At 50.7% G+C, this 26,075-nt stretch overlaps 3 protein-coding genes across 5 annotated transcripts; 1 reads left to right on the forward strand and 2 right to left on the reverse strand.

The window, feature by feature from the left end:
* Positions 1-1,361: 1,361 nt before the first annotated feature.
* RPL36 (ribosomal protein L36) lies at positions 1,362-7,430 on the forward strand. 2 transcript variants are annotated; one of them, XM_088527087.1, is made up of 5 exons: positions 1,362-1,483; positions 1,685-1,779; positions 2,573-2,707; positions 3,303-3,400; positions 6,925-7,430. In XM_088527087.1, exons 2-4 carry the CDS (start codon positions 1,687-1,689, stop codon positions 3,390-3,392), a joined length of 318 nt encoding a protein of 105 aa, XP_088383213.1. In that variant the 5' UTR covers positions 1,362-1,483; positions 1,685-1,686; the 3' UTR covers positions 3,393-3,400; positions 6,925-7,430. The 2 variants fall into 2 exon arrangements, with proteins under 2 accessions (XP_088383213.1, XP_088383212.1); XM_088527086.1 differs by lacking the exon at positions 6,925-7,430 and having other exon boundaries at positions 3,303-3,436.
* On the reverse strand, positions 4,263-13,649 carry LONP1 (lon peptidase 1, mitochondrial). The gene is made up of 18 exons (XM_088527085.1): positions 13,266-13,649; positions 12,669-12,757; positions 12,140-12,259; positions 11,616-11,844; positions 11,467-11,528; positions 10,923-11,052; positions 10,408-10,491; positions 9,963-10,183; positions 9,686-9,824; positions 9,158-9,336; positions 8,199-8,286; positions 7,668-7,790; positions 7,275-7,391; positions 6,904-7,044; positions 6,666-6,831; positions 5,643-5,851; positions 5,072-5,236; positions 4,263-4,623 (listed from the first exon to the last, which is right to left on the reverse strand). Exons 1-18 carry the CDS (start codon positions 13,647-13,649, stop codon positions 4,459-4,461), a joined length of 2,811 nt encoding a protein of 936 aa, XP_088383211.1. The 3' UTR covers positions 4,263-4,458.
* Positions 13,650-15,329: 1,680 nt separating this feature from the next.
* Positions 15,330-25,568, reverse strand: SLC1A6 (solute carrier family 1 member 6). 2 transcript variants are annotated; one of them, XM_088527106.1, is made up of 10 exons: positions 25,332-25,568; positions 24,761-24,898; positions 24,127-24,331; positions 23,611-23,653; positions 22,627-22,967; positions 20,351-20,584; positions 19,322-19,516; positions 18,991-19,125; positions 17,957-18,060; positions 15,330-15,654 (listed from the first exon to the last, which is right to left on the reverse strand). In XM_088527106.1, exons 1-10 carry the CDS (start codon positions 25,543-25,545, stop codon positions 15,623-15,625), a joined length of 1,641 nt encoding a protein of 546 aa, XP_088383232.1. In that variant the 5' UTR covers positions 25,546-25,568; the 3' UTR covers positions 15,330-15,622. The 2 variants fall into 2 exon arrangements, with proteins under 2 accessions (XP_088383232.1, XP_010212671.2); XM_010214369.2 differs by lacking the exon at positions 15,330-15,654 and having other exon boundaries at positions 17,676-18,060.
* Between the last annotated feature and the right edge of the window lie 507 nt (positions 25,569-26,075).

The following is a 26,075-nucleotide window of genomic DNA, read 5'->3' on the forward strand; positions in this document are numbered from 1 at the left end:
TTGACGCTGCATCTAGTGGGAACTGCTATGGGACTGTGAACCTTGTGGCTCGGGCATTGCCTTCCTTTGACGTTTTCTGCCTTTTCTCTATCAGAAATGCATCTTTTGTGGCTTCTCTGTGTGTTCCTGGATGTCCACATGTCCCATAAAAAAGCCCAGTGGAGCAATGGTGGCAGCTACAACAGAGATGTGCCCAAGCATTACCAGCACAGCATCGCACGCCTGTGCCATGGGCAGGCTGTGATCATCAAGGCAGGCTTCTACATTTGGTAACGCCAGCTCCGGAGAGAGATGTTATCACTGCTGCAGTCACCACATCCTCTTTTGGAGCCCTTTCTATCTTGATGCACCGGGGTGTTTCCATCCCTGAGTGCAAGGACCTCCGTTGCAGAAGTGTTGCTCATGAGGGACACTCTGATTTTTGCTGGTTACAGTCATGAGCAATCGCTTCCTGGAAGACAGTGCATGGCTCAGCTGCAAAAAGCCTCAAGCCCTGCAGGAGTAAGGGAGGCCCCAGGGATCTGTGGCAGGGAAAGCTCCAGGGAAACCAGTTTCTGTGGGCATCAAGGCATCAGCTCAAAGGGTAGGCTTTGGAGTCTCCCTTCATAAAACTGTCACGTTCTTCCCTTATTTTTCATGCAATCCCCCTAATAGTACTTGGCTCAGCCAAAGACCCCATGCTCATCTGATGGGATGTTTGCTCCTAGTGGCATTTAGCGTTGTCGGAATGGGGCACAAGCAGCTGGACTTTCTAGGATGCAGTGAGGAACTTGTGAAGGCAAATACAGGAGGCAGAGGGCTTGAAAGGATCATGTTTCTTGGCACTTTAAAGAGTAGGAAGGGGAAGCCCAAGCAGAATTTGGGAGCTGCATGTCTATGTGTTTGTTTGGTGAGTGGAAAAGAACATGGCAAAACGATTCCCCCGCAAAATGCTAGAGTTGGGTTTTCTTTGGGCTTTGTATAGCAGCCCTCCTCGCCCTGCAGAGAGGAAGCTCTGTGGATATTCTGCCCTCCTGTGGAGAAAAGACTTCAAGCTGGAGCTCAAGCAGGACCTCAGGGAATAACATCCCCCAGGACTTGAATTTGTAATGCGGCCGGGTCACAGGAAGCCCGAGGAGACTGCGAAGAGCTGGAAAAACTGCTCCTTAACGGTGCCAAAGGATTGAGGATAAAACCCTCCACTTTTTTTTTTCCCCAAATTCCGAGCAAAAGTGCTGTTTTTAATTTCTAAACACTGAAAGGACCCCTTTGGAGACAGGTCTCAGCGCCGCGGCCGAGCTCCCCTCAGCGCCTCAGGGCCCCCCCACGCAACAGCCCCGATTCCCGCCACGCGCCTCTATGGTCACCGAGCGGCTAGAGCATCCCCTGCACCCCACCGGGCTGCCTGTACGTCGTCACTTCCGGCACTCCGGGAGGAGCTGTTGTCCCAGGGTGCCGCGCGCGCTCCCTCCTTCCGGCGGCGCCGCCATCAGCGGAGCAGCAGGTGAGGCGCGGGGCGGCGCGGCGGCATCCGCGGCCATCGGGGGCGTCCGCGGCCATCGGGGGCGTTCGGGGCTATCGGCGGCGTTCGCGGCCGTCGGCGGCACCTGGGGCCATGGCGGGGAGCCGCGGCCATCGGCGGCACCGTCGGCGCTCGGGGCCTTCGGCCGCCGCTCACCGCTCTGCCCGCGCTCTATCCCCGCAGACATGGCGATCCGCTACCCCATGGCCGTGGGCCTCAACAAGGGCCACAAGGTGACGAAGAACGTGTCGAAGCCTCGGCAGTGCCGCCGCCGCGGGGTGAGTGCGGGGCCGGCGCCGGGGGAGCGGCGCGGGGAGGGAGCCGGAACCGGCGCTGCCGCCTCGGGGAGCTCGGCCAGCCGGCGGGCGGCGGGGCCGGGAACCTGCACCGTGACCGCGGATAGGGGCGGCTGACCGGACTCACGGACCGGGTGTCAACGGGAGGTGTCAGGTGTGCTCGTATCTTTCACCCGCCTCTACTTTGTTTATGTTCCTAATTCTGTCTTTGCCCTGCGGTGCAGGGCGCTGTGCACAGCCTGGCTGCCCGCTCCCTTTCCAGGGTTGTGTCATGTTGGATTTGTTTCTGTAAAACAGCCCATGGGAGTGCCTCGGTTTGCAGAAAAACTTTATTTTTTCCCACAAGCTCTGGGTATCGCTACTGGTGTCTGGGCACGATTAATGAAATAGGCTGCTTGCTCGCAGGTGGCTAAGGTACAATTGGAGGGCTTTTGGCTGCACATCAGGCGTTTGTTGGTGAAGTGCATCCTTACACCTGGTAGTGCCATGCTTGGAGAACACTGCTTGGAGCAGGAGCCCTTTCCCGTGCAGCTGTGGCAGGGATGATGGTTAACAGTCATGTTATTGCTGTAAAGCTTGCAGAACCCCTGAAAGGGAGGCAGTGACTCTAATGCATGGCCAGGGATGGTTTCTGCGCCCCAAGTCCAGTTTCTAGGTCCCTATTTTCAAATAGGGAGCAAATCCTATATGTGACTCTGAGCCATTTGATTGAGGGCTGGTTAAAGTAGCACTGAGTTCTCTGTGTGCCCAATCTCTTCTCTTTCCCTTCCCTCAGCGCCTGACCAAACACACCAAGTTTGTGCGTGACATGATCAGGGAAGTCTGTGGCTTTGCACCCTACGAAAGACGCGCTATGGAATTGCTGAAAGTGTCCAAAGACAAACGCGCGCTGAAGTTCATAAAGAAACGGGTAGGTAAATCTGACATTTCAATGAAGGTGCTAAAAGTTCTTATAGCTAACATTCTGTTTGCTGCTCCTCCTTAAGGAAACTTCACTTTTGGATTAATTTTCTTGCTTTTCAGTGGTTTGGACAATCATTCATCTGAGGGAGTGGCAGGAAAGCTCAGGAGCTCTGGGCTTAAGTGTACTTTGCTGGCAAGGCCTTAAGCTATGGTGACCTGCTCTTGTATTGTTTTATTTGGGGCAGGGAATAACAGATTGGTCCTGCTAGAGCTGGGATATCATTAACCAACTGGCTTCAAACCTGTGTTTCACCAGGTCAGGAGCCCTGATGGTTGAGGTGTCTTTACCTGCTCCCTCTCCCCCTTTCACTCTTTCAAAAAGTAACAACTAAACAAACACATGGAGTAGGAGGAATGCTGAGATGGATAGCAAATCATTTCTGACTGTTCAGGGCTGGCCGTGCTCAAGTCCATGCAAGTCAGAACGTTGCTGTCCTGCCCGTTCTGGAGTAGAGCAACTTTCCCTGAATGCCTGAAGCACGGCAGGGGTTTCGCCTGTTCTGCACGGGCCTGAGCGCTGACTGTGCTGCTCTTCCCTGCAGGTCGGCACCCACATTCGGGCCAAGCGGAAGCGCGAAGAACTCAGCAACGTCCTGGCAGCCATGAGGAAAGCTGCTGCAAAGAAGGATTGAGCTGTACGGTCTGTAACTCAATAAAATCCTGTCTCACAACAGCAGTGTAGCAGCTGCTACCGGAACGTTTATTGCGGGCTGTAGGAAGTGGGGTCCTCCTGGGGGTGTTGATTTGGGCCGAGAGGAGTTACAGGTGCCCTCACACCTCTGGGACGGGGAGAGGGCAGAGGGAGCAGCACTGCCCCTTTCCTCTGGGTGCTGCTTGCCCCGGGGGCTGCCCGAGTGAGAAGGTCAGTGCTGCTTTGTTAGACCTGCCCTTTAGGGGAGTGGGCAGCAGGATGAACCCTGGCTGGTTGCACATAGAGGGGAAGACGTTGCTAATGTTCCACACAAGTGCTCTCCCCCTTTTGAATGAGTCCTGTTTAAACCCAGTGTCTATAGTGCTGGCTATAAGTACTTAAGCACTCGCGTTCACTAGACCAAGACTATGTTTATTGATGCACAACAGCAACACAGTTGATTCCTGACCTCTTGTTTCACTCAGTACAAAATACAACTGTTGTAGCAATAGCGCATCTATCTGCTGCTTGGGAGCCTTTTTTCCTTCTGTCCAGCTTTGTGCTTTCTTGCCCTTTAGGGTTGTTCCTGATGATGGTGATGTGGGCTGTAGTTTAGAGGAGGAGAACCGTGTCCCTCTGCAGCCGATGGTGAGGGCTCTGCTGTCCTGTCCCTCTGCTCGAGTTTAGCTTTCAGCCTAGCACTGGGCAGTGCTGGGTGCCCAGAACACTGTAGTGAAGCCCAGCCCATCTCCATTACTAGCTAGTGTTTCCATAAGCAGGTACTGGCATTTACAGTGAAATAACATTCTGTAAGGATAAGCCTTCAAACCACCTCTGCTTTGCGTAGTTTGTAACATGCAAATGCCTTAGGTAAAGTTTCAGTATTTCACTTTATTGGAAATAATTCACTTGTGTCATAATTCAGTAGTAAACAGTGAGAAATATTTTACTCTACGAAAGCCATAATCCATTTTGGGGGCTGCGCAGCAGCAATAGCTTTAAGTCACAGTTCAGGATTCTCCCTCTGTTATGGGACAGACTGCTCCCAGTCCTGAGGTTGACGGCGGTCACCCTCCAGCAGAAGCCAGCTTTGGAAATGCTATATCAAACACTTCTTTGTAGTGTTCCACAAAATGCACTTCTAGTCCTTCTGTGATGAATCCAGCAAGGTCATAATAATCCTTTTTATTTTCAGATGGCAAAATGATACAGGTCACACCTGCTCTCTTTGCCTAGGAGAAGCAGAATGTTAATCAGGCCCTGTGTTTAGTCCTAGAAATTCATTAGTCTACCACAAACAGACTCTTTCCTTTTAAGAAACGCACTCCCCCGTCTCCCCTTCGCAGCTGCAGGAACAGCTGAAGGTGTAGGTATTTTAGGGGCCTTTGTCAGCACACCAAGAGATGGTTTAGACTAATTCACACTATTTTACGTCATTTTCGAAGTCTCCTTCAACATGAGTGAGGATAAGCCCAAGAATCCCAGTTTATCAGACTCTTCATGGCGCAGCATCCCTTCCATGATCCAGGTGAGATGCCCACGTTTGTTACAGGTGGCAGACTTCTCCGTTGGGTCTAATTACTGCCACTAGAGCTGTCATTCTGGTTGTCCTTGTCACCCGTGAGATTAAGTCCCAGCTCTCCTCCCCCTCGGACACCACAGAAAAGGAAGGGCTCTTACCGCAATCGTTTTCTCCTTTATTCCACCAACAGGAAGAATTTTTCCAGTTAATGACACCTCTCCGGTCATGGCCAAATTCTGTCTCACCGGGCAATTCATGGCCAGCGATAGTAAAGCTGTTACTATCGTACACCCTGCACTTGGTCCATCCTTCGGGGTTGCTCCCTGTTAAAATAATAAATTACAAAAATCCCCCCCAACAACACTCCTGAGTGAGTTATTCAAAGGAGGGGCTGTGATGAAGTAAAAACCCCTCAAGACTCCAGGCCCAAACCCATGACAGTCTGGCTTTATCTGAGAACAAATAGATCTTTAAGGCAAAAGCTGAAGAAATCAATGTTGAGAGGGAACAGGGTTAGAGATCACCCCTCTGCCTTATGCTCCTGCAAGAGGTCAGAAAAGTACTAAGTGCTTGGAATCAGGCAAAGGACACGGTACGGGGCAAAAAGCAGACTGCACTAGGTTAAGGAATAAAAGTTCAGCAGCAGAGTTCAGTGAAGCCAGAGTTCAGCACCTAACGTAGCCAAGCACACCCAGAGCCAGGGCTCCTCGGAGCCTGGCATCACTTTACCTCTGGCACATGCAAGTGGATATGGGAAGACAGGAGAAAGTCATTGCTGGGTTCCTTCTGCATCAGAAAGGCTCTTGCAAACGTGTAAGCTATTTTGGCACTCTCTTTCATCACATCTCCCAGTTGCCCTGTTACTTCGAGGGACCCATCCTTATTCTCCTTGTTTTTGGGTTGCCTTAGGGATGTTTCAACAAACAGCGTGGAACCTCCTGAGAAAGGAAATAAAAGTGACAACCTGAGAAATGTTCGAGGAAAATTGAAGCAGAGGGTTCCGGTGATGGAGGGGCAGTGTCAGTACTTGGAATTCAGGGCCCTCCAATAAGACACTGGCCCTTGGGTGAAAAGCAGTTGAAAGCTGCAGAAACATTAGCTAGAAATCTGCAAACATTGTATTTATGGCTCTAAGCACTGGGACTAACTACTGACTTGTCTAAGTGAGCAGAATCTTTGAAAATTGTTAGTGCTGACAGCACCTCTCCACGAGCTCATACAGTCTGCGTGCCAGGCTCAAGTATCTGCCTGCCTTCTCCTCTACGCTGCTCATTTTCCTCTTCACCACTTCCAATATTTTAATTCCACCCAAAGTCGATTAGATTGACCGTAAGTCAGTAGAGCCCTTCCTGCTTTTTGGAAGCAGACAAGATTTTTTCTGGCTAAAAAGGTTTGTGCTTTTAGTCATTACAGGCTAACAGAGGTGATCATGCTGGGTATGGAGCATAATGAGATGCTTGCCTGGAGGCAAAGTGAGCCTGGGCTGAGGGATGGAAAGAGGGTCCCTTCTTCAGGAAAATCAAGTGTCACAAAGGCCACAGAAGTTACTTTTACTAATACTCACGTAAGAACTCCAGTGGGCTTAGTAGGAAAAATTCAGTTTCTGCACTACCAGGCTACATCTGGAAGTGTAGACACACACACTGCTTTACCAGCTGGTACTTTCTGGAACCAGCAGCTTCACTTTCATATAGCAGAAGGGAAAAAAAATCTCCTGGAAGCAGAATAGGGACCCAAAAGTCAGTGTCTTACCCATAGCTGTCCAGGCCAGACCCATCACCACACCTGGAGGAGTGGTTTCATACATTCTATCCACAGTGAAGATGGGCTTTCCTACAAAGTCCTGCAGGTTTTCGGGTGTTACTTGGACCGTTTCTGCTTCTCCACTCACAATTTTATAGGCAGATTTCCTCAATACCTAAGTGAACAGTAATTAGTTTCTGCAGAAGTTGTTGAGAAGGCTGAAGCACAGAGGTTGTTACTCCCTTACCTTTTCTACTTGTTTCTGCAGATTCCTCACCCCGCTCTCTCTGCAGTACTGCTTGATGAGAACAGTCAGGACATCCGAGGTGATTTTGGCTTTGTTTTCATCCAAGCCACACAGAACTCGTGCTTGAGGGACCAAGTACCTCTGAAAGAAATTGTCCACCACATCTTTCCGTTAGTATTTGTTAACAACAACCCAATTGTTCCACAATTTGTTGTCTTACTGGAGTGTTCCAAGTCAGAGGAGCTTAGTCCAGAATACCACATGCCTAGTATTTGTTGGCAGGATTGGGTGTAAATACATGAATCTGAAGCCGCTAAGAACATTTTATCCAGACGTAGCTCACAGAGTGTCTGTGAAATAGTTTCTCTTACCTCTGCAATTGCGAGTTTCTCTTCTGCTACATATCCTGATACATTGATCATTTCCATTCTGTCTCGCAGGGGCTCTGGAATGGTTTCTGTTACATTGGCAGTGCAAATAAAGAGCACCTGGAAGTACAACAAGAGCCTTTTGGGCATTTTCATTAACTTGCTGTCCCACCTCAGTATTGCCTCAGTTCTGGGTTTCTCGCTCTGAGGGGGTAGAGGAAACTCCTCTCTGGATCTGCAATTAATGGAAGCTGCACAGAAAGCACAAAAGTGGATAGGGACATCCCAGCTAAAAAGCTTTCAGCAGCATGAACCCACCATGCCAGCTCTGACCATTCAGTACTGATACACACTGAGATATTATAGCTCCATAACCTCTGCAGAAGAGAGAAATACCTTTGATAAATCCACAGGAACATCAAGGTAGTGATCCAAGAAGTTGGAGTTCTGTTCTGGGTCCAACAGCTCTAGAAGGGCCGAGGATGGATCCCCTTGATACCCCCTTCCTATTTTATCCACCTATGGGAGACAAATTTCAAATGCTTTTGAGAAATTCTTCACCATGATGCACACATTTCATGCAAAGATTCTTTAAAGGTTTCATTTCAAAATCTTCACTTGTTTGTTCACAAATAGTCACTACCAGTGTACCATTTTCTATACATTTACCCAAGTCATAACAGCAAGTTAGACCTTTGGTCCTATTCTGTCCTTACTTGCTTTTCCACGAAAGCAATAGGTCACTAAAGCAGTAAAGTCTCTTATTTGCTCCCAAATCAGATCTCAAATAGAGTATAAGCATCTTACAGAATAAGCTTTAGGCCTAGCATTTGTGTCACATATAGTAAATATAAAAGTAGGAATCTGCCATAGGGAAAGATGACAAAGGTGTCACTGGTGGTGTCACTGTTAGAAGAGATACATCACCTCATCAATCAGGATAAGTGGATTCTCTGTCTTGGTCTTCTTCAGACACTGGATGATTTTTCCAGGCATTGCTCCAACATACGTTCTCCTGTTTTATCAGAAAATGTATTTAGGAAAGAGTTGTAAAACACAGCACATATCACACAGCACAACATGCACCGATGAAATACGTATATCCTGCTGGGAAGCCAATTGAGGGAAAAATCAGTGTGAACCAAAAAGCAAACTAAAGGAATAGGCTGGTTACAGCAAAACAGTCCTGCTGCCAGAGCAGCCTGTCCAGGAACAGGCAGACACGGAGCAAGAATGTACCTGAATGAACTCAGGCCTCCTGGCAGGAATGTCAGGAGACTCAGCACAGACCATAGAACATCCCGGAAAACATTTTAAACATTTCTCCTTGATTTTGTATTATATGGAGCACAGCCTGACCCGTTCAATCGATACTGCAGAACAGCAGTTCTTAGTAGTGTGAAAACATTACTAGTTCTAAGGTGTATGTGGAAGGATAACAAATGCCTGGCAGGACCCAATTTACTGATTTTTGCATCTGATTATTGCTGCCATTCTGAAGTTTCATTGTGCAGCACCTCCCTCGTGGTTTGGAGGCCGTTCACACATGAATACATCTGAGTGACCTTGTTCAAACCATCATAATTCCCGAGGACTGGCATTTACAGACACCCACTTCAGTGCCTTTGGAGCCTGCACAGCTCTAAGGTCTCCCATAAGCAAACACAAAGCAGCAGGGAGTACAACGCACTCATAACGTGTGCATTGTTAAACGTGATTATATTAAACTCATCCCTTTGCCACCATTGTCACCTCCTCCTACACCCCAGCTCCCAGCTGGCAGAGCTGACATTTAATTGCACACATTATCCAACATCAGTTCGGTTCCTAGTTGGACACTGTTGGTGGAAATTGCTGGAAAGAGAAACCGCTCAAGCTGCACTGACCTGTGTCCTTTGATTTCTGCCACGTCCGTCATCCCTCCGACGCTGAAGCGGAAATACTCCCTGTTGAGGGCCCTGGCGATGGAGCGGGCGATGCTGGTCTTGCCAACGCCCGGGGGGCCGTAGAAACAAAGAATCTTCCCCTGGGTGGATCCTCGCAGCTGGCTGACTGCTATGAATTCCTGGGGGACAGAAGCAGCAAAACTGAACAGAGGGCAACGGCAGCACCATCAGAGCGCACCTGGTACCAGGTCAGATGGTGCTTACAAAAACACTCCAGAGACCACCCTCCCTGGCGTTATTCCCTCCTTGGAATGAGGTGACAATAGCACATAGTAATTTCAAATCAGAATGTGGCCTTCATTGCCACCAGCAGTTAAACACATTAACTGATCACAAAAACACTCCCAGGGCTTCCTGCTTGGTCCATGAATTAACACAAACCAAAGGAGAGCCACAAGCTTGAAGCTGCCCAACTGCCCGATGCCACCCAGGGTAGGAAGTGGGGTGCTCTGCCCATTCCTGCCTTACCAGGATTCGCTTCTTTACATCCTCCATTCCATAATGATCCTCCTCCAGCACTGCCTGAGCTCGGCTCAGCTCCAGGTTCTCCTCGCTGCACTTGCCCCATGGGATGGATGTCAGCCAGTCCAAGTAGTTCCGTGTAACACTAGCAGAAACACACAAAGGACAATGATTTGACAACCTTCATTGCACTCCTTCCTTTCCTAGCTTAAAAGTAACGTATAGATTTTTCTCCCAACAGAATACCCTCCCTTAGCAGCAGAGGATATTGCCGTGCGCTCACTTGAATTCTGAGGAGTGATTATCCAGCAAACTCAGCTTGTTCAGCTCTTCATCTATCACATCCATAACATGCTTTGGCACTACCAGCTCCTTTAGTCGCTCGCGGAATTTCTCTTCTATGGCATCCTTGTCCTCTTTTTCCAGACCCAGCTCTTTTTTAATTATCTTCAGTTGCTCTTGGAGAAGATACTTGCGATGAGTCTGCTTGATCTTTTCCTCCACCTAGACACAGCAGCAAATAGGGTATTTTTTTCTGTTCCAGATACTACACAGCAAACAAACATTCCCAAACACACTTCACCTACAACCTGTGTTATCCCTAAAATAAATTTCCCCGCTTAGAGCACCCACCATTGTCTTGCTTTGTAATTCTTCAGCAGCAAAACTAAGTATTACAACGGACAGGGTATAAAGACATGCAGGGCAGGTGCTACTCAAAGACTTACCTCCCTCCCGAGACGCTGCTGAAGTTTGCTCAGCTCATATTCCTTCTTCAGGAGGGAAAGGGCCTTGTAAAGGCGTTTAGGAATCTGCACAAGAAATAAAATAATTAATTACTAGATAAAAAGAATTTTCAGATATGGTACTCTTGTTAGCCTTTCTCACAGGAATTTATAATCCAGAATAAAAAGCTCCTACAGGGCACCCACAAATGGCTCTTGCTGGGAGAAACTTGCCCCAACCCTCCAGCATCCACAGCTACAAAAAGACAAACCTTGTAGCTGTTCAGCAATACGGACCCCACTGGGGAACAACAACTGTTTGCTCCCAAAGGTGCACAGCACCCAGCCTTCCCCTGAAGTTACTCACTATTTAGTACATCCTTCAGCTAGAAGCCCAGTCACAGATACTGATCTATCATCACTTGTAGTGCTAAATTGTCCTACTGCGACTACGCTGTCAGGATATGACAGACACTTCAATTTGGCTGCTACAGCTCTAGCTCAAAGCTTCCTCTTACACTGGTTTCCTCCAGGATGTCTTGAAGCTCTTGCGACTCTGCCCCCGTTAAGGCTGCTCCCATGTCACTCAGGTAGATTGGGTTATCTACGACGCGCTGTCCCGCCTGCATCATCTGAAGGACCGACTCTCTGGAAAACAGTGGTAAAACCCCCAAAAGATTAATAAACAGTGAATTGCTGCATTCATAAGGAAGCATCCTTAGGCAGCTACTTAACTTGTTAGGACAAGGTTCAAAAAATAAATAATAAACCCAACTCCACTTTGTAACAAAATGATTTCGTGTTTGTATTTGATTCAGGCAGTGCTCAGTAACAAATCAAAAAAAAATCCTTGACAATTAAAAGGAATGATCTGTTTCATATCAAAGTTTAAGTTTCCTTTCCATTTCTAACAGAGGATGATAAAACTTGCATCCTAAAACAAACTCCTAAGCAAAAAATAAGCAAGTTCCTTATCTTAGTTACTGCAAAAAGACAAGAAAATCTCGGGCTCCTCCAGGGTGACGGACAACCTGCCGCTCCCGAGGCCGGGCAGCCACGTACCTGTACAGGGGATTCAAGGCAATGATGTCCCGGATTGTTTTGACAATTTCTGCAGTGAGTGCCTAGTAACACAAGAAGGTTTTCATCAGCAACAAGCTGGAAAACAGGCTGCTCTGCAGAGCAGGCCCTGCCTTGGATGGTTAACTCACCTTAACCTCTTCTGTGATCTGAAAGTCTTCATGAACCACGTTCTCTACTTCCACCATAAGAACCTCCTGCGGGGAGGCGGCCACGGGCTCCAGTACCACCTCCACAGCCTGCTCCTTTGCCCCAGGCTCTTCTTCGGCCTCTTTTCGAGGCCGCTTCTGCTTCCTTCTGATTTTCTGTTTGTTCTCGGACTCCTCAGGCTCAACCTCCAGCTGCTTGTTGATACGAATCCTAAAGCCCAGAGAAACCAGCGACAGTCAATTCTCCTCTATGCCCAGCTACGCCTCTCAAGCAAGAAAAGAGTTGTATTTGGAGTAAACTAAAATGCAACTAAAATCTTCTGCTTCTACAGCTCGTCTTTTGCTTCCGATTGCAGCGTTTCCCTCAAGCTCTCACTAAAGGCACTCGCACAGCGCAGCAGAGAAGCTGCACAGCCTCATTTTCCTTGGGAAAGCGCGTGCAGGTGGTGAAGATGCTGCAGGCAGAGACCTGTGCGCGCAGCAGGGCGAGGAACGGAGCTCGTTACCTGCGGTGCCCCATGACGATCATGCGCAGCTTGTCGCCGAGGTCCTGCATCTCGTGGATTTGGACGAACGTGCCCATCTGATAGATCTCATCCAGGTTCTCCACCACGTCCGATTCGTTGCTGTGGGGAAAGGAAATAAAGGAGATACTCAGAAAGCGGGATATTCAGAATATCAAGACAGGCGTTACTGAGAAAGAAAGACTGTAAAGAGACTGTAGGCTGACCTAAAGAGCAAAGACATTGACTTTACCCCCTGTTACCACCGCACAGGCTGTTTCCACGTCACTCGGCTACCTGGATACCTCACCCCTCTCCCAAATAACAACAGGCTTTGCTGCAGCAAGGCTTAGGCCCATAGCAGTGCTCACGGTAGCAGTAAAGGCTGTGACTGTTGGAGGATGGCCCAAACCCTGCGCACACAGTTTCTGCATCACTGCTTAAGGCAGAGAATCATATCATGGATTTAGGGAAAATTCAGCTTGGTCATGGAAATACTTTGTATCAAAAAGCATCAAGAGGCACAACTTACTTATCATCCTTTTTAAGGAAGACGCCAGCATACGGCTGGGCAAGACGAACTTTCCTCCTCAACAGCTCAACCAGCTTCTGGTTTTTCACCTAAGACAAGTTCAAAGTCAGAGGCGGATCTGGAAAACTGTCTCACTCCCATTCACTGTGCAAGGCCACATTTCTGCTGGAACTGAATTACTAGGGACATACAAAAAGTGAGTATCCAAGACAAGTGTTCCTGTCCCGCTTTCTCGGGGATCTTTGCCTTTGCAAAGGATCTTCCTGATCCCAGGGGACGGGCGCGCGGAGCGAGCTCGGGATTTCCTTAACCTTGTGTGGAGATGGGAGCAAAGGCCGGAGCTCAACGCGCCCGGCGGCAAAGGCGGCAGCGAAGCCCCTGACGCAACGCCGGGCAAGCGGGAATTTCACAAGCCTTTTCTCCAGGAGACGGCAAGATTCCCGAGGGCAGCGAGAGGGGGAGACGAGCTAGAGGAGGCGGCAGAACGTCCCCGTGCGTCCCGCCACCTCCTCGAGCGCTCAGCCTTGGGAAGTTAAATAACGAGCGGGCAAAAAAGCATCGGGAACGAGAGGAAGCCGCGGGCCGGGCCGCGCTCACCTCGATGATCTTGATGAAGCGCGGGAAGACGGGGTTGCGCGTCACGGCGATGAGCGGCACGTTGGGGAAGTGCTCGGGCACGAGCAGCGGCGTGAGCGCCGTCATGACCGGGCCGCCCTCGGCGCCGCCGCCGCCCTCCTCGCCGCCGCCGCCGCCTTCCATCGCGTCGCCCCCGGCCAGGCTGCCGGGGCCGCTCCGCAGGGCCCGCCGCGGGGCCGCGCCGAGGGCGGGCAGGGGCAGGCGGCGAGAGAGCGGGGAGGAGGCCGCGGGGAAGGCGGCGGGAGCCGCGGGGAAGGCGGCGGTCGCGGCCGCCCAGCGCCGCCGCGCCGGGACCAGCCCCGGCCGCAGCCGCCCCCACAGCAGCAGGCAGCGCGCCGCCGCCATGCTGCGCCGCCGCGCGCACCGCGCATGCGCGCGCCCGCCCCGCCGCCGCCCGCGTGGCCCCGCGCACGTCCCCGCGCCGCGGCCGCAGGTTCGAGTCTCGCTGGCGGCGGCTTCTGCGGCCCTTCCCTGTGGAATTCGCACAGGAATTCCCTGTGCCACCGTGTCCCTGTGGCCATGGGGCGTCTTGGAGGCACTGGGGATGGTCGGGACGGTGCCGGAGCGGGTGCTGTCCCTGTGGCCCGTAGGCCGGGCGTGAGGTGGCCCAGCTGCACGTGTGGAAAATGGGGCTCCAAAGCGGGGCCTGGACCGTGGCCTCGTGGGAATCTGGTTCCAGTGTCTGAGCCGTGACCCAGGTGCGTATGAGGACAGGTCATTTATAAAGCTAAAGATACCACCCTCGTCAGGTCCCCGGGGGAGGAAGGCACGAAAAGCATTGTGGAAAAAAATCCTTTTATTTTCCAAATACCATCTCTGCCAAACTGTCTCTTACGGACACGGGGGCACGAAGAGGAAGCCCTGGGGAGCCCTTGGGAGGTTTCCCATGGCCCCCAAAACAATGTGCACAAACAGCATGTCCAGGCCTGTGCAAATACGGGATGTGTTGCCTATTGCCTGAAAATCCATGTTTCTGCATGAATTTTCTCTCATAAAATTCATTTTGGAAAGATGCAGCCAGGTCAGGAAGTTCATTGTGTTTTTATGCCTCGAGAAAAGCTCCTTGCTTCATCCCAAGTATTGCCCATTTAATCAGTAGGAAAAAAACAATTTGCGAATAGGAGAATAGCTCCTATTGCTGAACATTTCTGCAAGTGGGAACAGCAGGACTGCACTACAGGAAAGATTGCATAAACTCTCAAATAACTGTCAACTTAAGGAATGGATAAAATGATTTAATATTCTCAGCTATCCCGTTTTGAAGGCCGCATTAGAACAAGGGCAGCCTTGGGCTTGGAAAGAGCACAAACACTTCAGCGTTCTGGGCTGTGGTTTAAAGGCTGCCCCATGGCACAGGCAGACACAGCAGGGACTGGGGGCTTGGGAGATGCCTGGGGATGCAGAGACAAGGTGGAGAAATCCCCACGCGTGGAGGAATTCCAGTCGTGCCACCAGCGGGTGCAACTCGGAGTCAGCGTGGATGGTTGTTCGGATAGGGCTGGCTTTGAGGGGCTCCCTGTGAATGGGGTTAAACCATGTCTGCGCTTTGAAGGAGCGAGTTACTTGATTGAATGCAGCAAAATTAGTTGTTTTTTTGGCAGCAAAACTGAGTGGGCAATTTACAAGGGGAGTTTAGTATTGCCTCTTCTTGGAGCAGCTCTAGCAACAAAGAATCCACTCTGTGTGTACGGACTGCTCGCCCTCATGTATATGTGACTGTGACTATATTTGGGCTTATATAGGTGAATTTCTGACAATAGTGTTTGGATACTGTGAAGGGAAAGACATAATGTCAAATTGGTTAACAACATGGGTATGTTCCAGAGCTCGAAAACACGAGCTGAGCTCCGAGATTCCCCCGGGGTTTGCACCCGTTGAGAGGGGCCTCTGTTACCTGTGCTCCATTCTTAATATTAGGTCAAAAGCAGGAAATCACAAACGGGCAAGCCTGGAGTGTGCTACTTTGTGGGGACATCTGATGTGCCACGGGGTATGGAGAGCCCCTTTCGTGATACGGAAACAGCGTAGAGTCCTGATGAGCTTTATTAAAGTATCAGTAGGGTCTTTTCAGGTAGCCTCTTAAAATGAACTCGCTAAAAAGATCCTTTACAATATCTCTAAACCAGAAAGGATGTGCGTAGATTACAGAGCCAGGAGGGACCGTTGTCATCATCTAGTCTGAACCTCTGTGTAATTCAAGCCATGGCAGTTCCCAGAATTAATTCACATTTGAGCGGGAGTCCAGTCCAACAGTCGTTACTTCCAGTTCAGCCGTCCATTTGCCCTTCATACCCAGCAAGTCTCTTCAGGATTAGAATTCAATGCTTTCTTGACCCTTTGGTGAAGTAGTCTGGAAAGAAAAAAAGAAAAAGCAATTAAATATAGACATATAATTAATTGTACTGAAGTAGCAATAATCAGCTGCACAAGCACGGGCTGGGAGTTTGCTAGCTATGCAGCAATTCTGCTTAAAATTATGTAGGGATTATCATGGATTACAGCCTGAGGGGTCTCAAGGATGCTGATGAGACAAAATCAAGCACTTTATTGGGTTTCATAAGCAAGAGCATTCTGCAGAAAGGTTTAGAGTCATGTTACCATGTCAGCTCTCTGTAGCCCACTGTAAATGCAAGCTAATGCAGGGTGTATCTTAAAACTCTTTGATTAGGGTCTAGTCTTTACGTGTAACCATCTCATCAATGGTAGAGCCCTCACTGCAAAGCTGAACGGACTTGAATTTGCTGCTTGTGTCTCATGCACAGTCACCGTGATGAGGTGGGGAACAGTCCCTGATCAAACTACAGTGATTGAGGCTAAGATCTAAATCCCAGTGTACGTGAAATGTTCTTTCCTGGGAGCTCAGCACTGATAATGTTTAGTTTGGGTTAGGGCGTCAAATTTTAGTTACTCCCCTCTAAGAAAGATGTGGAACAACGAGGAGAAAGTCCAGAGGAGAGGAACGTGAACGGTCGTTACCTGTGAGGACATACTGAAAGAACGGGGTCTGTTTAGTCTAGAAAGGAGAAGAGCAGACATTATAATCGTATTCAAACACGTTAAAAATGCTGCAAAGGGGAGGATAGTGACTTGTTATCCTGCTGTCTGGAGCCGGACAAGGAATAATGTGCTTGCATTGCATCAAGAGAGATTTATGTCAGGAAAAACTGCACTGGAACACACTGAGATTAGAATAGCACCTTTTGGGGACAATTTTGGGTCTAGCTCCTCCTGCACAGGGTGGCCTGGATGTCTTCCTGGGGTCTCTTTCAGCTCTATTTTAGGAAATTAAAGACAGGAGAAAGACAAAAAACAATCAAAACGAAGCTAAACTGGGGCTCCTTTCCACTTGCTGGCTGTATCTAAGCTTTAATTTTCTGGATGTTCACGGATGTGGAGATGACGGAGCAAGTCCTGCTGTCCCTGTTACAGAAGTGAGAAATGCACAGCGTGTTCCCGGCCACTCCAGGTAGTGGCACTTGGCTGAATCGGGTCCTGATTTGTTGCTTGGACCTCTCCGATGTGCCAAATGTCACGTGGGCTTTTGCCCAAGTGCATTAACCAGAAGCTGGGCTTCATTTGGTAAGAACAGAGGGAAGTCACCTGAAGGGACCTCTGGATTTATGAGCAGGGACCCGGCAAGCCTGTCCTGTTGCCAGAAAGCTGAGAAGTGGCTTCGTTCTGCCCGTGAAAGATGATGAGCTATAGAAAAACGAGATATTTTGAAGCAGACTTTGGAGCAGTGTAACTGAAGGGGATGAACTTCTGCAAATGGTCCCCAAGGATGAACAGAGGACCTCTGTCCTCAGGGTTTTATGCTGAGGAATAAAGCTGTTTTCTGAGTGAATCTGGGGCAGGAAGGAGTCACTGCTGGCAGGGAGGTACCAGCAGCTGCTGGTGGACTCGGGTATCTACATTCAGAAGGGCTGCTGGAGAACTGAGAAGCTCTTGGGGAATCCAGCTCATTCACTAAATATTTTGTATTGAGGTCTAGCTCTAGGACCCCAATAAAAAGGACTAACTCGGGTTTTTGTGAAATAACTCTTTGCATTTACAGCATTGTGACTTAAAATGAACTGTTCTTTACCTGGAGGCTGCAAAACACCAATGAACACCAAGGCAGATGGTGGCTACCAGCTGCTTAAAGTCCCCTTGATTTTGCATGCTGGGCATGTGAGCAAGGCAGCTCAGCAGGAGGCTGTGCAGTGACTGAAGTGTGACTGGGAAATCAGGGGAACAGGGACAACAGCTGTTGCGAGTCTCTAAGCAGTGGTGCAGAGGATGGACTAGGCAGTGCAGCCTCTAGCTCTATGTACTACACCTGCAGCAGCCCTTGCTTCTCTAACAGCAGTGGCCCAAGAAAACAGTCAAGTCTGAAGTAAGAAAAAGTTTAATTTTCTCTTTCCGACTGACATTAAAGAGAAACTGAGGATTAAAAGGCACTAGGAAAGACCCCATAGGAGGAGAAGATGGGGGTGGATCTGTCTGTGTCCTCCGCTATGGGTTTCTGTTTCAAGTCTTGACTTTTTACAGCATTAATCTGCACTCTGCTGCCTGATTTCATAGTGCTGTCTCGCTCCTGTGGTGCTTGTGCGTGTTGTTTTGGGGGCAGCCCGCCTGGGAGAGCTGCTCTCTGTCCTCGGTCGCGGAATTACCAAGTTCGCAGTCCTGCGCGTCCAGCTCGCGGCGGGAGAGGTGCTCCACGATGCCGGCGCCCAGAGAGTCCCCCAGGACGTTGGTGGTTGTTCTGAGGCGGTCCCTGAAACACCAGAGAGCAGAAAAATGAACGACAGCTGCCCAGGGCCAGCTAAGGGAATGAGGAGGATGTCAAGAAACACCTGTAAGGAAACTTCACTTCTCACATTTCTCTAATATTTGGCACTTCAGCATTGACAAGAAAACAGCTGATGAGCTGAACGCTTCAGGGTGCACAAGCAAACAGGGCTTATGTAGCTGGAGGCCTTTTAGTTACAGCTCTTGGAATGATTCCCAGCGTTTTCCTTGATTGTTAAGGCTGAGCTCTGCGGCACAGCCTGCCCCTAAAGGTCTGGAGATAGTTTCTGCACACCCTTCAGGAGAAAGCAAACTAAATATACTGTGCTTAGTGACCAAGCTAAGCTGCAGGTGGCCTCAGGTCCCCGAGGTGGGTGGGGAGGCCTCCACCATGGGCAGAGGTGCCAAGGACGGGGGTGCTGCGAGATGGATGATGCAGGTTACTGAGGCTGCTTTAGCAGAGACGCTGGCTGCGCAGCAAGCCCGGAGCAGAACGTGCTGCTAAGTGAAAACTGAGGCTGGGGGAGCTGGGCCTGTTCAGCTGGAGAAGAGAAGGCTGAGAGGGGACCTGAGCAGTGTCTAGAAGTACCTCAAGGGAGGGAGTGCAGAGGATGGTGCTGGTCTCTTTTCACTGGTGGCCACTGATAGAACTAGAGGTAATGGCCACAAACTGAAGCATCAAAAGTTCCACAGGAACTTAAGGAAATATTTCTTAACAGTGAGGGTGACAGAGCACTGGAACAGGCTGCCCAGAGAGGTTGTGGAGTCTCCTTCTCTGGAGATCTTCAAACCCGCTTGGACGCAGCCCTGTGCCACGTGCTCTAGGTGACCCTGTGTGTGCAGGTGGGTTGGACTAGATGATCTCTAGAGGTCCCTTCCCACCTTAATAATGGTTTTATGATCCTATGAAACTCACAGGAACCAGTCCACGGCGATGATGAGCGTGATGTCTTCCGTGGGCAGCCCCACCGAGGTCAGCACGATGACCATGGTCACCAGGCCTGCCTGGGGGATGCCCGCAGCGCCGATGCTGGCTGCCGTGGCCGTGATGCTGGGGAAGAGGAAAGAACAGCTCAGAAACGGGAGAGAAGGAAAGAGCGAATGGACATGGAATTAGTGCCCAGCCTGCTCCCAACAGCAGAGCGTGTTTCTGTGGGAACATGATCCTGCGCCAAAGTTATTTCCAAAGGATGGTGCACATGGATTCCCTCCTCCAGCCCCAACACCTTTCCCAAAGGCACAGGCACCTTATTGTGATGATCTGTCCGAAGTCGAGCTCGTAGTTGTTGACTTGTGCGATGAAGATGGCTGCAAGGGCCTCATAGAGAGCGGTGCCATCCATGTTGATGGTGGCTCCCACGGGCAGAACGAACCTCGTGATGCGCCTGTCCACGCCGTTGTTTTCTTCCAGGCACCTGAAGGTGATGGGCAGAGTCGCTGAGCTGAAAGGAAGGAACAAACCAGCATGAATTAAGTGCATGTAGACTTTGGAAGAGGGACTGAGCCTCTGCCTCGTTTACCCACCTGTTTGTTTCACCCTGCCATGTGAACCAGGGGCCAGATGCTGCTAGGAGAAAGAAGAGGCTAAGCAAGGCTTCCTCGGACATGGTGCATGCTGCAGTTGCACATTCAGACAGGGCTTTTTTCTGGGGAATTCAGGGTCCATACGACAAAATCTCTCTCAGCTATTAATTAAACTCGAGCCTTTTCTCCCACCCTCAGTGCACAAGGCAAGAGGGACCCTGGTGTGAGAGTGTGGCAGAGGCATCACCATGGTCCGGTACGGAAGAGTGCGGGACATGCCCTGATGGCTGGAGATGGCCGAGTGATCAGGGTGTCTGAGCAGGGGAGGCTCCGCTCCCGGCGGGCCTGATGGGCCCAGAACAAAGGGCTGGGGCTGGTCAGTGTCTGCTCTGCTCGGTGCAGACGTCAGGAGGCCTCGGCGCTGCCCTGAGAGCTCCGCGGAGCCGGCGCAGAGCGTCCCCCCCAGCTCCAAGCCCGTTCCCTTGGCTGTGGTTTTGCTGGATAGTAGGTAGGGACAGTGGGAATCTCGTTCATCCATTCACCTGCATCACTAATTAGATGACGAGGCATTTGGCTATTTAATGAACCTTGCAACGCAAGGCACCTTTTCCAGCTTATAAGCGGGCTGTCCGCTATGTCATGATCGGTAGAATTGGACCTGACATTTGGGATGAGATGGAACAATCCCACGCCCAGGGACACAGCCAAAGAAGAACAAGAGCAACAAGAACAGCTCCTGGCCGGCCGCGTACCTGGAGGAGGTGCCCAGGGCCGTGATGAGGGCCTGCAGGAGCCCCGCGATGAACACCCAGGGGTTCCTGTGCGTGACGATGAAGTAGAGCAGCGGCAGGATGCACAGGGCGTGGATGAGCAGGCCCACGATGACGGTGAGCGTGTACATGCCCAGCTGGCCCCCCATCACTGCCAAGTCGTCCATCTCCAGGATTTTGCCAGCAATTAAAAACATGATCCCGACTGGGGCGTACCTGTGGTAGAGACACAAGGACCGTGCTCAGAACTAGCATCCACGTTCTCACACTTGCTTTATTCCTTGCTTTTCTGGACAAATCCCCAATAAAACAGCGTGCAGGAAGTGCTGTCTGAGCCTAGTTATTGGATGAGCTGCTGGTTTTTGCTCTGGCAACCTGGAGAGAGCTGGGCCGTGTCCACGGAGTGCTCCAAGACGAGCACATTGCACGGAGGGCCGCAGTGCTCTGCAGTGTGCACAGCCTGGGCGCGCGCGGAGGTTTCCTCCCGCTCCTGCTTCCCTGCACACATCTCCTCAGCGCTCCTGATAGCAGCGCCAGGGAGGGTTATCCAGAGGTTATCCCCTTCCTCGGGGAGCTTGGGCACAGTCCAGGACTTGGACGGAGTGTCCGTCCGGTTGTCTCTCTTTCCTGACATCCATGGAGAAGTCCAGAAGTAACAGGGAAGAGTGGAATAAAAGTGATAGTGTTTGGCAAGCTCCGAGATGCCAGCCTTGCTCTCTGATTTAGAGTTCACAGTGTGTAGGAAAACCATGGCTGGCACGGCAAGGCACGGACACCGACACCTGCCACGCAGCTCTGGCTCTTCTGCAACCCCTTTTTGAAGGAGGGATCTATCATTTCCATTCCTTTAGGTTTTTTCTTTTCTTTTTTTTTTTTCCTTCACAATGAAAAATGCTACTGCTGTGAGCAGTAGTGAGGCTTCAAAAGAAGGAAGCAGTAACACAGGCATGGAGAACATCGTGGGCACTAAACGGGACATGGACAAGTAACTGGACCAAACTGAACCTTAGCTCCATGGCCAGATCCCCCAGGGCTTGGGAGCTCACATGCAGTTCATGCACAAGGCTCCAAGGTCCACATGCCAAACTCCAAGTCAACCTAGGAGCTTTGGAAAAGTTCTGGAAAGGATTTCACAAATATTTCATTTCCTCTGACCTTCTTAAAGGCCATTCTTGTCTGCAAACAGTGACCGGATCTTTCCAGGAAAAAAAATGCCAGATTCCAGCCAACCCTGCAGGCTGTGGGGACAGGCTTCAGGAAGGACTGCCACACATTCCAGGCTTCTGGAATGTCTTTTGGTGCTCTGGGCTGCTGCAGGCCTCTGATTCTAATCAGTTGGCCCAGACTTGGGCCTTTTGATGGTCATTTGAAAGCAAAGTATTTCAAACCCCAGAGCCCTTCCCCTCAGTGACAGGAGAAGGGAGTGGTAGAGTCCGGCCATAGGTGCCCTCGATTCAGGAAGAAAACGAGCTCCGTGGCCATCAGTACCTCCAGGAACAACACATTTAGGGGGGCAGCTACAAAGTGTAGCCCTTCCAGGCATGGCTCATGCCAGCGCCAGAAGGAATTGCCACCTGGCAGGAGGGAATGATGGGGACTCAGTTCTGAACATGCCAGTGCTGAGCCCATGACCAGGGCTGAGTTGTGCTGGACCCCTGCGAGTTTCCCATGTGCTGGATCTACCAACACCCTCTTTCTTCACAGTAAAGGGAAGTCAAAGGCGGCTGGAAACTGGTCCTGAGAGTAGTGAACAGGTCCAAAGGAGGCAACAACCAGCCGAGCTCTAGAGTTGGGATCTGGGAGACCACAGGCTGAAAGGCCTTTGGGTTAATCTTGCCAACCCAGCTCAGCTCACAGAGCTCCTGCATAAAGGTGCCGTCCTGAGGAGCGGGTCAGTGGCACTGAGTTACTCTGCTGCAGAGCTGGGCCAGAATCCTGACGCACAACTGGAAGGGAAGCTCCCTGTGGACACCCTACTGCCTGGTAAGGCCAAGAGAACCTCCACTCCAGTGTCCAGCAGCCTCAAGGAAAGTATGTCCCCGTCTGCCTGATATTTCTAATGTAAAAACAGAGCACAGGAAATGAAATGTGAACATCTATCCCATCCAGGCTTTTCCCTCCAGGCTGATGGAGCCGAAGGAGAACCGTGCCCATCCGCTTTTCCCTGCGCACGTCATCCTTAAAGCTACCCCATTTCTCATCAGGTCAGTGGCAAACTGCACCTGCAGACCTCCTGCTCAACCGGCCGTGCTCCTCACCAGATGATAATGGCCACCAGCCTCATGATGGCTTCGTTGAGGCAGTTAAAGAACTCCCGCAGGGCCCGTCCCTTCTGCTTCATGCTGCCGATCACCAAACCGAAGCACATGGAGAACACTACCAGCCCCAGTGCGTTCACCCCATTGGCTGAGCCCGGGATGGGAATGACTTCTTCAAAGGTCAGCACCTCGGAGAGGGTCCCCAGGGCATGAGTGACGTTCTCCAGGATACCAGTGGAGTTCTCAGGCACAGAGCTCTGGGTGGTTGTGGCACCTGCTGTGACATTGCTGCTGTGGAGGACGGTTCTGGTGAAGACCCTGGTGGTGTATTGTGTCTTGTACTGAAAGGACAGAGATCGTGAGATGCATTCAGGCCTGGTGCAGGAGTTCTAGATAACATGCTAGGCTCTTGCATCCCATCCTAAAGAAAGGAGATTACTCCAAAGTTCTGTTGATCTCTGCGGAAAATTTGCCTTGCTTATTCTCCTCAAACTCCCTAATTTAGTGCGATATATATGTTAGGGCCAAAGGAGACCATTAGATCATCTAAAGAACTTCACTCACTCATTGCATCTACTCCCATGTGGTTGTACACGGCTAAAGCATCTTTTTCAATCTCAAATTCAAAATACTAAAAGATGCACAATTCCACATTCCCCATTTTTTTTCATTGTTAAGAAATGCACCTACTTTTCAATTTGAACTGTTCTCATTTTACAGCCTTTGTTACTTCTACCCCCATGCCCAAGCCCTGGGTTTAAGATCTCTTTGACATTTTTTCCTTGTTTTCTAGTTGTTGACTGAAGGATGCTGTAGTACTAACTGGTGACTAGAGTGCCCCAGTGCCTCCTGGAGCAGTCAGAGTGGCAGGATAGGAAAGCAGCACAAAGCCATCCCTGTTCTTATCCCTCAGGAAAGTAGTTTGGGTCATGGGCTACTGCAGAGGGCCCAAAGGGAGGTTGCAGGCCAGGCAGGATTTCCTACCTGTTTGAAGCAGGCTTCTACCAGGTTGGGCGGGAACATATTCCTGCAGTGGATAAAACAAGGAAGGAGTTACAGTCCTGTTTGTCTAGGAGCAGGTTTGGTGTTCCTGGCCAGTGTCTGTATCATGGAGCAGCGTCTGTAGTCACAACAGTCACAGTGCCAGGTCTGGCTACAGAGCAGATGTTGGAAGGGCTGTTTGAATCCAGTGCTCCAGTGAATCCAGAGCAGTGTCTAGAGACACTGTTGCCCACTGTGGTCAGCCTTTTTCTCTCTCGTGCATTTTCTGACTGGCCTCCTGTCCTGCAGAAGCTTCCTCGTGATTAGCTTGCCACTAACTCCTCATCCTGAAGCCCTCAGAATATGGTCAATAGGTAGCTGACAGTGAAAGCCTCAGCCAGAAACATTTCTTCCCCTAACTGTGTGTCTAAGACTGTGAAACTTCAAAAGGAGGTTCAGTGAAGGAAAGGAATCTCATTGTCCAGCATGTTCTCACATGACACAAGCTTGTCCACCTACCTCACCAGGTCCATGAAGGCATCTGTGGTCTGCACCTGCTCAATTCGTCCCTCCCGGTGGAGCTTATCCTTGGATCCTTTCCCTGGGTGAATGATGATCACCATGAGGATGCCAATGAAGACTGCTATGATGGTGGTCACCATGTAGTAGACCACGGCCCTCATGCCCATCTTTCCTGAGGCTCTGCCATCCAGTGAGGCCATACCTGGGGAGTCACACAGGAAAACAAGGTGAGAAGGTCTATTAATTAACCTTGGGTAGTGCTCAGCTCTCTTCCCTAATTGGAAGAAGTCTAAATCAAGCTTGGACAACAGACTTTTCAATGATTAAATTTACACAGGATTTTACACAGGATGAAATCCTTGTCAGTGCTCAGATATTGGACACTGGAAACCCCATTGAATCCCTCCCATTCTTCTGAGAAAGCACAAGACCTTCTGCTTCTCTTCACCAATACTGAGCCAGCAGGACTAAGATTGTGCTTATTACAGTCATAGGCTCAGACTTTTCACAATTAGTCAGGCTTATCTAGGCGTTGTTTGCAGCCAGGGCATCGGGAGAGACCCTGAAGACATTTAGCAGCAGCCTATCCAGAGCGTGGCCTGGACTGTGGGCACCAGGGAGCTCTTCTCACCTGTAATTAAGCTAGAGACGATGAGAGGAAGGACCAGCATCTGCAGCATGCGCATCAGCAGCTCGCCAGGGAAGGAGAAATACTTGATCTGGCGATAGGTCAGCTGGTAGGGCCGGAGGGAAAAAGCCAGGATGATCCCTGTGGAGCAAGGGGGGAGAATGGAAAGGGGAGAGTATGAGCTGTCCCTCAATCCGTCCTACACCATGGCTGTTCTTCCCCTCTTTCAGCTCTTCCTCTGCCCAAAGGGGGAAGGAACAAATGCTCCTTTTTCTTCTGAAAGACTGTGATCCAGCTCTTGCTCTATGCAAGATGAGGGAGTCCTCATCATCCCCTTCTTTCTAGAGCTTGGACACAATCTACAACAGAAAGGCTTCACTGATTGAGCTGTACTAGTTCTCACAAATATCAGCAAGGTTTGCTCAGAGACTTTCTGTGAATGCAGCTCCAGACCCAAGGATTCTTTACCCTCTCCTCCCCAGCCAATTCCTTCCCATCAGATAAAATCTTTGAGGAGCAGAGGGCCTTTTCCCCACGGTTACAAGTGGGCCCAGCGTTGCCCCGAGCTCCCTACCCAGCAGGACGGCTGCGATGGTGAAGAGGACGAAGGCGTTCCTCCTGAGGAAGCTCCTGGCGCCCTCGGCCGTGAGGCTGCGCACGCGCTTCCCGGCGCGGGCCGCGCGCTTCCGCAGGGCCTGCTGGAGCCGGCGCACGCGGCTCTGCGCGTGGAGCCGCTTCGCCGCGTCCTCGTTGAGGAAGAGGCTGTTCACGTGGCTCTGCTCGCTCATGGCGGGCGCCGGCGCTCAGAGCTCTGCGGGGAGAAGCACAGGAGAGAAGGCAGAAAATGCAGCACCCGACACGTGGCCTTCCTTTCCTTTTGCGGGTGTGGGTCATTCCCCTGGAGCCCCGAGCAGATTTAGTGAAAAGCTCCTCCGTATCCCCACAAGGAACAGATCCAGGGTGTTCCCGGGGCTGCAGGTGCTTTGTTCCCACTGTGCTCCGGTGTCTCCAGAGAATCCATGGCCTCTGCAGCACCTGCCTGTGCAGAGTGGAGCACTTTGTGGTGGCTTTGGGGGCACAGAAGGGCTCCAGGGGACCCAGGCTTGTTTTCATGAGTTCAGCAGTTTGCCCAGAGGTGAATACTTTACTTCCTGCACATGTCTGCACATTTACTGTTCTAAACAAGGAGCAAACAAGATCTCCCACACACATCCTCAGTGGACAGCACCCTACCAGAAAGCTTTCTGCACAACAGAGAGCAGCACCACCAGTTTATGCAGAAAGGACCATAACTGCTGAAGGACTTGGAGAAGCAGAA

The sequence above is a fragment of the Tinamus guttatus genome, unplaced genomic scaffold, assembly GCF_059628265.1.
Source record: "Tinamus guttatus ecotype Peru unplaced genomic scaffold, ASM5962826v1 Tinamus_guttatus_pri_ptg000261l, whole genome shotgun sequence".
NCBI lineage: Eukaryota > Metazoa > Chordata > Aves > Tinamiformes > Tinamidae > Tinamus > Tinamus guttatus.

Excerpts from the sequence above, each read along its gene's own strand:
- SLC1A6 (XM_010214369.2), bottom strand. The coding sequence starts at position 25,545 with ATGAGCGAGCAGAGCCACGTGAACAGCCTCTTCCTCAACGAGGACGCG. Across the intron at positions 24,332-24,760 it reads CGTCTCTAGCTTAATTACAG|GTATGGCCTCACTGGATGGC; the intron begins GTGAGAAGAGCT and ends GTGACTCCCCAG. Across the intron at positions 19,126-19,321 it reads GGACAGATCATCACAATAAG|CATCACGGCCACGGCAGCCA; the intron begins GTGCCTGTGCCT and ends CCTCTTCCCCAG.
- LONP1 (XM_088527085.1), bottom strand. The coding sequence starts at position 13,649 with ATGGCGGCGGCGCGCTGCCTGCTGCTGTGGGGGCGGCTGCGGCCGGGG. Across the intron at positions 12,260-12,668 it reads TTCCTTAAAAAGGATGATAA|CAACGAATCGGACGTGGTGG; the intron begins GTAAGTTGTGCC and ends CTTTCCCCACAG. Across the intron at positions 9,825-9,962 it reads AATCACTCCTCAGAATTCAA|TGTTACACGGAACTACTTGG; the intron begins GTGAGCGCACGG and ends TGTTTCTGCTAG.
- RPL36 (XM_088527087.1), top strand. The coding sequence starts at position 1,687 with ATGGCGATCCGCTACCCCATGGCCGTGGGCCTCAACAAGGGCCACAAG. Across the intron at positions 1,780-2,572 it reads GGCAGTGCCGCCGCCGCGGG|CGCCTGACCAAACACACCAA; the intron begins GTGAGTGCGGGG and ends CCCTTCCCTCAG. Across the intron at positions 2,708-3,302 it reads TGAAGTTCATAAAGAAACGG|GTCGGCACCCACATTCGGGC; the intron begins GTAGGTAAATCT and ends TCTTCCCTGCAG.